Source organism: Loa loa, assembly GCF_000183805.2.
Source record: "Loa loa unplaced genomic scaffold supercont3.89, whole genome shotgun sequence".
NCBI lineage: Eukaryota > Metazoa > Nematoda > Chromadorea > Rhabditida > Onchocercidae > Loa > Loa loa.
The window spans coordinates 193,497-202,986 of record NW_018108269.1 but is presented as its reverse complement, the minus strand read 5'-3'; the positions used below and the strand labels follow the sequence as shown (position 1 = coordinate 202,986).

The window sequence follows — 9,490 nt, the reverse complement described above, 5'->3', positions numbered from 1 at the left end:
TATCCATTTGATTTACATGACTACTCGATTTTGAGTATTCTAGTCCTGTTTCTTTAGCCTTTCTTTCTTGTACCTTGGAATCGGCACACTTGTTCATTATCAAGTAATCGCTGGCATCAAGAAGCAGGCTCCTCATTATCTTTTACCATTTATTGTGTCATACATTGTTGCAATCGACATTGAAGTCTTATTTACTTTGTAAGTTTCTTTTTCTAGACAATTCGATCTATAATGTAGCTACCGCCGGCTTAAAAATAATCGCATATGAAAGTTTAATAAGATGAAAGCATGGGAAGGTTGAAATAGTTCAAGTTTTAAAATTTGATCTCGATCGTCTGGTTAAAGACAACGAGATTTTTTTTTTGATCTAAAATAAACCATTACTACTAACTTTTCCTTGTTTTTATATCATCTTCATCTGAGCTCGGGATTGCTGTACGTGAAACTTTCGCTTTCCGGCAACGTTTTACAGTCTTGGTTATAATACTGGACCGAAGACCATCAGTTGGAACCTTTCACTTAAAAAACTTTTTTTTTCTAATGGTGTCATTTTCAGTATTCATATGCTGCATATACAATCTCCATCACTTGATTATTCTTTCAAGGCGGAATCAAACGTTATTTACCTATTTTCGATCATTATGTTGCTTATTATAATATTATTTCAAGGTTTCATGTTAAAGGCTGTATGTCAGTGTCGCTATTATCTTTCCCGTAAAGAAATACATTTTGCTGCGTTAAAAGTCGCAGAAAGCAGTGTAAGCTGTTCATTCGATCATCAATTTGCCTGTAATACTGAAGTGATGTTTTCGCCTTTGCATTACTTTGTAGGCAATGTAATAACAAGGGTCTAATAATTGAATCAATTCCCTGAGCTTATGTATGAGTGTTTCAGCGTACGAAATATCCTGGGATTCATATTGTTTTCGCTTCGCCAGCATTTGATGTGAATGATCCGGTAACTATTCCCAACGACAATAGAGTAGCTGATGGAGTCATAATCGAGCAGGGGATTAATTCGACATGCTAACGTGTATGCGTGCACTGTTGTTGCTAGTAGTTGTCCAGAAGTATGGTGCTTAGGGACGATGGTTTGGTCTTTGAAATTCCTGAGACTTTTTTTTTTGTCCGTACGGCGACTTAATGTATCCAATTATTTATCATCCGTCTTCATTTGTCTTTATTTTTCATTGTTGGTTGCATTTTTCCATACCGAAGAACTGGTAATCTAAAAATTTCGTGTTGAAGCATATGTAGTTAATGCTTCCCATTTCAGATCATTTTTAGGCTTATTTCTGAGAAACCAGCGGAATCTCCAGCGGGTCCGTTTTATTCCATCCTGCCGTTCTCAGTAGTAAAAGTAACTGAAAGTAATCTGAAGCTAATCTCAGTGATTATGAATTTATTTTCGAAAAGTTTTCCGGTATGTAATTCAGGTCTTATAACGGGTATAATTCCAGCATTTTATAATGTTAACTTTTTAGTTACTCTGCTCTTTCTTTAAATTACTAGTCGCGAACGTCATCATAGATGTAGCTCGCGGAAAATATACTTTTCAAATATTCTATCAGTGCTGTCTGTTTTGCACAGGCTTTCTTTGAGACTTCTTTTTTGTTGTCTGTTTTGGTCAGTAATATTGACAGCTTTAGATTTGTTACGTTTACGTTAGAGTGCATTCATTGTTTTATAGTTACTAGTTATTTTAAACTTTGTTGCGGGTTCTGCAGTTTTGAAGTTCAGGCTCATCGATTTTACATATTCTCATGTCCATTACTTTGCATAGTTGCCTTGTTTTAGTACTTTATTAAAAAAAAAAAAAAAAAGGTGGATTGAATTAGAAACTTCCAGTTCGCAGTATTGTATTTGTCCGTGCTACACACGAAGAATTCGTAGTTATTAATTTATTCGAAAACAATATTCAAACTTACAGCAACATTTAGGGAGAGGAGGAAGTAGTAAGATATATTTGCTAATTTTCTGACAACTTTACCTGATTGGTGAGGACTGTGGTTATAATTTATGATTAAAGCAGTGAGCGTTGTCCATAAAACATTACCAGCGATTAGGCGCATTAGGCCTATTTCACTGGAAACATGTAATTTTATATATTCATTTAGAGTCATCTTTGTTTAAGTATTAGTATTGATATTGTTACCTATGTAAATTGTGTTCAGAAGGAGGACGACTGGGACAGAGATACTTCAAACTTCGCATTTATCTAAGATTCCAGATACAAGCAGTAACGTACACTTAATCTAATCCAAATTCTGTATGGTGACGTCATCTGTGAGAAGGAGCATCAAAGTACCTTATTTTTTATAAGATGAAAATTGGTATTAAAAGACTTCTGCTGTTATAGCAGGAAAGAAATAACTAACGCACTTAATGAAGGCCACTGCGTAGTGTCACCTTGTGCTTAAAAATAGCATTATGAATAGGAAGGACATGAGGATGATGTATTGCTACTTAAGTGACAATAACCATCCGGTTGGGGAGTGTATGAGAAGCAACAACAATGGCATTTATCACCGTGTAGTACACAGTTTACAGCGGGTATTCTGGTACCTAGTATCTGACATAGCAATGGTTCCACATACTGATACGTCGGTCCTTTGCTTAGTGTTATCAGTTCAGCAGCCACATAACCTGATACATCACATCCATCCTGCGATGGAACTATATTCGGATATCTTTCCTGAATCAACATAATATCCATCAAGCGCATTTCACGAATTCCGTGCCTTGCCAACAAAGTTTGGTCTCATATCAAAAGTTTCGCATCCATCTTGTTACATTGTTACATGCTAAACTCAGGATTTAGTCCTATAAAAAAAAAAAAGCCTTTCTTCCGGAAAAGCTAGAAATGCAAATTGATCGCATAAAAAATATTTGTAGAAGTATACAGTTTGAGAAGTATACATTATAATAAAATGGTGGGGAAATGTTGGATTAGCTATACTAATTTGATAAAATCAATGTAGTATGGTAAAAAAAAAACCGTGAGCTCTCGTAAATCGCTGGCTGAAAGCGGGTTGAACAAACAAGCAACATCGGATCCAGTGCACGCTTCTGACTCATAAGCTTGAGCTAGGAATGATTTTGACCTCCTGTAAAATTATCCGATTTACAGAATTCCTTAAAATTTCTTTAAAAGTGAGTAATCCGAATATTTAGATACATTCTGATGTTTGTTGGCTTGAGCTAGGCCCTATTCCTCTGTAGAATTGTATGAGAAAATGCCAACTTGCAACATCTAATTCTTCGGCTGCATTTGCCACAGTTTTGAGTAGTAATGCGCTTATAAAGTGGATGTTCCAAGTAGCTGTTCGAATTGTTACGCAAAAAGTTGAGCCCAAATTTGATTACTTTTTTGGGTGGAAGCTGTAAACGAATTTTTTAAAACTTGTTCCTTTTAATTTGTACTCTCGAAATATCCAAACAATCGAATCTTCCAAATAACTTGACCCGATAATCTCATCGTGACAAAAGTTGTACGGTGCTAAAATACCTCCGTAAACTGACCGTTAGGATCAGGTGATCAAAGAGAGATACAATCACAGATCGTTGAAATGAACGATTTAACAATTGACAACTAATAAATAATTGAACTTTTGCAATCTTTTCAGTCATTCTGGACCGCCACCACCAGAGGATACGCCATAATGGGTGCTGAGACATAATGTTTCTAAATCGACTAACTTTGCATCCAAAATTCTTAATACTTCTCAGAAAGAGGGTGATTGCATCAGCCAGATCGCCGTGTGGTATGATGCATTGAGACCATTCGGATAACTGATCTCGATATTCCTCACAACTCATACCAAACAGTGATTCATCACTCATACCTAAAACCATTTTAGGTTAAGGCTTAATTTTATTTGAAATCTTTGCTCTATTGATCATTCTGTCTTCATCCTGCTACAGTAACTGTTTGGTTTTCAGCAGCAATGAAACGAATAATCAACAGGATTAAACGAAAACGGGAAAAATGGAATAAACGGCGGAAACTGTATTGTCTTTACTGTTTTAAAATTTTTATTTCCAGAATCAAACTAATGAGGGGAGTATTTAATGAGAAGTTCCCCGTTGTGAACTATTTTCATTATTGGCAAAATAATTGGAATATTTTCATGAAATGTTTAGACAGCGTAGTGTTTTTTGGACATTTTATGGGAAAATTCCAGTTACTTCCTACTGATAAAAATTTTTTCTGGAGAATTATAAATTTCTTTAAGTTGTAGTAGATAGGTCTCTTGGAAGAAACGACAGATGTCATTTAACAAGTAAACCAAAAGTCCAAGTTAAAAAGAAATTTAAAAAACATCACGAGGACAAAATTTGGACACCACTCGTTCATAACTGTATTAAACAAGCAGATCATCGGTTTCCTTTTCTGTAACCATTTTGATGACACGCGGTAATACCGTCGTAATATCGTGGCAGATTTAGCAGTTCTACTTGTTTCGATCGTCTGGTAGACTTAGATAATAAAATTGTTAGCTTTTTGTGAGAAAAAAGTTTAAAGTTTTAACGAACCGAAGATGTAAAAAAGAAACCAAAGAAGTTGAATAGACCGAATCATAGAAAAGACAAATCTTCCTCCTTCCTCCTGATGCAGATGATTTGCTTTGCAGCAAAGTTACAACTAGCAACAGCAGTAATAGCAAATTCATTCTTCATCAGCGCGACCCACCATAGCTGAATTTTCGGCTAAGCATTAGTCTTGCTTTAGACTTAGTGTAAGAAATCAACAATCGTCGACCAACACATAAATAACTGCTGAACGGTTCGCAACAGCTGCGTGAGTACATTTCGGAGTATTAAAAACTTCTAATTTGTTACAGAAATCTCCGAAGATTTTAGACGATATAGGTGGAATGCAGTAGAACAACATAGATATGATTACCATCATGTCACACACATTTCAGAACCTATCCCTACACTTCTCTTAGTCTAACATAGAAACTCCCAATATGCCTAATATACTGATCGTTTCAAGGCAATCCTATGCACATATCTGGTAGACAGTCAACAACTTAGTTCTTAACGAACTTGTTGCTTTCAATTTCATAGCAACACCGTCCTGTTCCCTCCTGCCTTACCCCAATTCCCCTTGTTGACACTGAAGACATTGAAGTTCAACGTGCACAGACGAACTGTAAAGCGGTTGCGAATATTATTTATGTGAAGAAGAAGGTAAAATACTTAGCTTTGTTAGCAAATAAAACACATCACCATCAAGGATAAAATCAAAGAATGAACGAGTGGAAGAATTACTCGGTTTATGTTCATATCAAAAGCCATGGGATTGCAAACTAGACAGCAGTTATTTGAGCAAGAGCAAAGTACGACAAGTAAAAATCTGACTACTAAATAACATATTAAAAAAGTACACGAAGTTTGATTTTCGTTAATATTCTGCAAAAATTAATCCTTGTCTTTTGAACTAAATTAAAATTTAGTTCCTCAGTCGTTGTTAAGAGCTAATTTCAATCGCGTCGTTGAATCATCCTGATCTATTTCATCGGCCTTTTTTTTTTTGTACCCAGTAAACCAAACAGATATCGCCTAATGTTGGATAAAATTACTTGCCATAGCTTCATTTACATAACTTTTTCTCTTCTGGACCCAGCCGTTTCGTTCATCGTGTCACAGTTACCTCTGCGTCCTTGATTAAGGCATACAACCACTGTTTTGCGTTGTGAATAGTTGATAGGATGATTTAATGATATTGACCTGACAAATGACTTCCGAACAATTATTGTAAATAAGGAAGAGGTTTAAGTAAATTTCACTAGGATAAATGTGAAAACAACTGAATAAAAAAGTAACGAATCAGTGCAAACGGTGTGGATATTTTCAGCAATATTTCCATTACGTTTACAGCCCCTTGAAGACATCCACAGAGTGTTCGGATTCACACTGGACCGGAGTTAGAAAGGTGGTGAACTGATAATAGGTTAAATAAGCAGGAATTCTGAAGTTCACTGGCGTACGACTGGCAAAAAACGGATATTGTTCGAAATTAGAGTTTGCGTATTCCAAATCGAGCGAACACTTTGCTGAGATGACAAAAAATATCAAAACGGTCATTTTGCCACGATATGAATTTCATGTCACTTGGAAAAGGAACAACAAAAGTTAGAAGTAATGACCACCGGAACAGCATGCGTAATCAGTGTGGAACAGTAACGAGGGATGTTCTGTTTGTGGTATACAACTTGACTTTGCGAAGAAATTTAGCTGTTAGTTGGGACTAATCGGGGTCGAAAAGATTTCTGATGTTTACATCCACTTCGAGCCAATAGACATGAAATGTTGTAACGGTGATCCAGAATTTGAATGTGTCCGGGAGAAGCCATAAGTACATGCGAATATTCAGAGAATGTGAAGAAGTACTCCATACAGGAAACAACAAAGAAGGCGCAATGTGCCTGATTTACGTTAATGTCGAGAATACACCAGTGGGTATTGGTGAGCAGTTGCGACAGTAACATGACACTGCAATGGTACGGTACATCATCCTCAAACACCGAGTACTTTTAATCTGTATGCCACCTCCATTATTTTCTTAAAGGCAGCTATATGCGAACTATCCATCTACGGTTTGGTTTGCAGTATTGTTCGCGGAACATTATGCGTTGTTGGGTGATTGTGGACCTTTCACGTATCACGTATGTCCATTGAACATATATTACATTCCAACCAAAAATGGTATCGCTTCCATTACTACCCCTTAGAAACTTAAACTGTCCTGCGCAAGCTTTATAAAAACAAATGCAACTTCAGTTAGAATCAAACCAAGTTTCGCTGGATCATCTTGTATTGTATCTTTTTGTTTTGTTGTGAATGGTGGTGCTGTGTTTATCCTTTCTGGAATCGGATAGTAACGAGGATGCATTTCGCCGTGAAAGTTGTTGAACTTGCAATATTATGTGATCTAGCCAACACAGAAGTTATAGAGTGAACTTGACCTTTGTTTCGGGTCAATCACAGAATGATGTGAGTGTGATACTTTGACTTCACCGAAATATGTGAGTCTCTCCCATCTGCTTACTGACTACACAACACCAAGGTGACTTATTTCCCTCATAATATATTGAAATGGAAAGTTACTTTTCGGAATAGTTCACGTAGTATGAACGAGAAATGAATGGCTGGATGTTGTGGTTTCCTTTTACGTGTAATCATCAACGGTGCCAGCACTATCATATTGTTCGTAGTGTTTTAGGATTTTTATTTGCAGATGATACGGGATGTTTTCATTTTTTCGGCTTCCCTCCTTAAGTACTCCATTCTTCTCCATAGCTCGAGCTGCTCTTCATGTTGATCTGGAGTACTGTTTGTATCCGAAAGAATGTTCACCTTTTGCATTCATTTTGGTTCATGTAAGCATGCCTGTCTCCTATTCGAGTTATCATCCAGTGTGTTGATTCTCCTAGTCCCGCTTTCCATCTCCCTCCTCGCCTTTCACCAACTCATTTGCAGGAGAGGAGTGGGATATATTTCAAGTTATTACAAACCAGGGTATACCCACCCAACCTGCGGACCGCAGAGCTGAGTGTACTCTCTGCATCTCTCTCGACTGCTGTCACCGTACAAAAGCTATTTCATTTATTCCTCCATTCTGATCACTCCGATGACAGTTGGGTCAACGGAAGTATCACTATCGTTCTGTTCAGGTTGCCCATCCCCCCGTCCGTCCGAAGATAGAAATGTGGAACGTGACGTTGCTTACTCTTCCTTTTTTAACCTTTACGTTATTATCCCGCTCCGCATTTTCTCAGATGTCCTCCAGAGACGTAATCGTCGACACCTGTTCTGTTCCCTATTGTTCTATTTCAGTTATGTTAGGATTTATTTTTCAGGACAAAGAGGGAGGCGAGAGACAGGATTATTATTTTCGATATCATCATTGTATTTCTTCTAACTGATGAATGATAACATCTATCGAGAAGACGACAATGTACGGCTAGCAGTTTCCATTCCCGTAAGTTTTTCTTTATCAAATCATTTACTTATGCACTGATGAATGATAACATCTGTCGAAAAGACGACAGTGTATGGCTAACAGTTTCCATTCTCGTAACTTTTTCTTTATCAAATCATTTACTTACGCATTCTACTTGTGTTATTTCACATCTTTTACTTACTACTTCAAAATCGAACAGCAAAGAAGTTACATCACGAGTTCTGATTGCACTAACTAAAAAGTGGGTCGTAAAAGAACTAGAAATTTTTAGAAAAAATTATCCCGACATTAACAGTACAACATATTGTCGAGATATATTAGGATGCGAATGTACAGATATTGCTGAGACAGTGTAATCATTGAGAAAAGATGCAATATTTGATCATAAATGGTATCTAACTATGGCTTTGCCAGTGTTAGTTATGGGTGGTAATATATTCTTCAGAATGGGGGAAACACGAATGGAAAGCAGACCAGTGTAGTTAGTTGTGTAGATAGGCGATATGTGGCCAAAAACGAGCAGCACCCGAAGCCCTGGTATCATGGGAATATCACGCGTGAACATACAGAAAAGTTAGCTGTTTCTTGGAAAGATTGGATGTGTTGTTAACAAATTGTCGAACTGCTTCTTAACTTGTTTAGAAGGAAATTTTTTAGAATAAAGCGAATACTCCTTATTCGACCTCTTTCTATGAAACATGTTTTGTCTTCACTACCCTGTTACACTTTCTTTTTCTAGGATATTATCCGGACAAGCTGATGGAACATTTCTTGTGCGTGATTCTACCAATTTTCCAGGCGACTATACATTGTGCATGGCTTTTAGTGGCAAGGTGGAACATTATAGGTATCTTTTTACATATCAGAATGAAGGATATTAAAGTGGTATTAGTGGATATATTCGATGGTAGGGATGTTAGGTGCTTTTAAAGAATAATTTTTTCTCACTACAGAAAACCACTGGTGATTATGACGTGATAATTTGCAGGATCTATCAACTGAATGGCATCCTGACATGTGATCACGAAGAAAATTTTGATAATTTGACACAGCTGATAGCGGTGAGCCATCAGATAATTTTTTCTGAAAGATAGTCGTCCGCTTGTTGGTAGTCTGCTGTGCTCCAATGAGTCGCTTTGTTGCAAACTCGTTTTTCTCGACTTGGTTCCTGCAGAATTTCACACACTTCCAGCATTACAAACGAGACGCAGATGGCCTATGTCATCGCCTTATAACACCAGTAATCAACGATAATTATCGAATTACAAGAGACAATGAATCTTTGGAAGAGCGGACACGACTCTTCCGTGAAGCCTCATTGATTATCAATCAAAACGAAATACATCTTGGAGATATTATTGGTCATGGAGAATTTGGGGGTTTGTCTCATAGACTTTTTTTCCGTATTTTGACTAATTGTGTAGCGGTTTATGGCGTCAAAATGTCTGGAATTCTTGCTGCTGAAGAAGTAATTAAATTGTGAAAGACAAATTGCCCATTGAATTTAATATTATCATT

General features: G+C 36.9%; 3 protein-coding genes across 3 annotated transcripts in view; 2 read left to right on the top strand and 1 right to left on the bottom strand.

Annotated features, from left to right (window-relative positions):
• The window catches only part of LOAG_17544 (hypothetical protein), a 2,642-nt gene extending 1,416 nt beyond the window's left edge, over positions 1 to 1,226 (top strand). Inside the window, exons 5-6 of the mRNA XM_020450204.1 lie at positions 557 to 758; positions 896 to 1,226. Of these exons, the coding sequence (XP_020306161.1) occupies positions 557 to 758; positions 896 to 1,030 (337 nt within the window). The 3' untranslated portion in view covers positions 1,031 to 1,226. The remainder of the gene's footprint in view (positions 1 to 556; positions 759 to 895) is intronic.
• A 1,103-nt stretch (positions 1,227 to 2,329) lies between these two features.
• On the bottom strand, positions 2,330 to 4,709 carry LOAG_09908 (hypothetical protein). Its single transcript, XM_020448045.1, has 5 exons — positions 4,537 to 4,709; positions 3,700 to 3,845; positions 3,245 to 3,381; positions 2,999 to 3,107; positions 2,330 to 2,695 (listed from the first exon to the last, which is right to left on the bottom strand). Exons 1-5 carry the CDS (start codon positions 4,580 to 4,582, stop codon positions 2,429 to 2,431), a joined length of 705 nt encoding a protein of 234 aa, XP_020301777.1. The 5' UTR covers positions 4,583 to 4,709; the 3' UTR covers positions 2,330 to 2,428.
• A 3,153-nt stretch (positions 4,710 to 7,862) lies between these two features.
• Positions 7,863 to 9,490, top strand: part of LOAG_17543 (TK/CSK protein kinase) — a gene marked incomplete at its 3' end in the record, with an annotated part of 3,877 nt that continues 2,249 nt past the window's right edge. Inside the window, exons 1-5 of the mRNA XM_020450203.1 lie at positions 7,863 to 7,990; positions 8,418 to 8,545; positions 8,712 to 8,819; positions 8,961 to 9,033; positions 9,165 to 9,351. Coding sequence (XP_020306160.1) covers positions 7,934 to 7,990; positions 8,418 to 8,545; positions 8,712 to 8,819; positions 8,961 to 9,033; positions 9,165 to 9,351 — 553 coding nt within the window. The 5' untranslated portion in view covers positions 7,863 to 7,933. The remainder of the gene's footprint in view (positions 7,991 to 8,417; positions 8,546 to 8,711; positions 8,820 to 8,960; positions 9,034 to 9,164; positions 9,352 to 9,490) is intronic.

Coding starts and splice junctions, on each gene's coding strand:
- LOAG_09908 (XM_020448045.1), bottom strand. CDS start 4,582: ATGATTCGGTCTATTCAACTTCTTTGGTTTCTTTTTTACATCTTCG. Junction 3,382..3,699: donor TTAAGAATTTTGGATGCAAA/GTTAGTCGATTT, acceptor ATTCGTTTACAG/CTTCCACCCAAAAAAGTAAT. Junction 3,108..3,244: donor CGAAGAATTAGATGTTGCAA/GTTGGCATTTTC, acceptor ATAATTTTACAG/GAGGTCAAAATCATTCCTAG.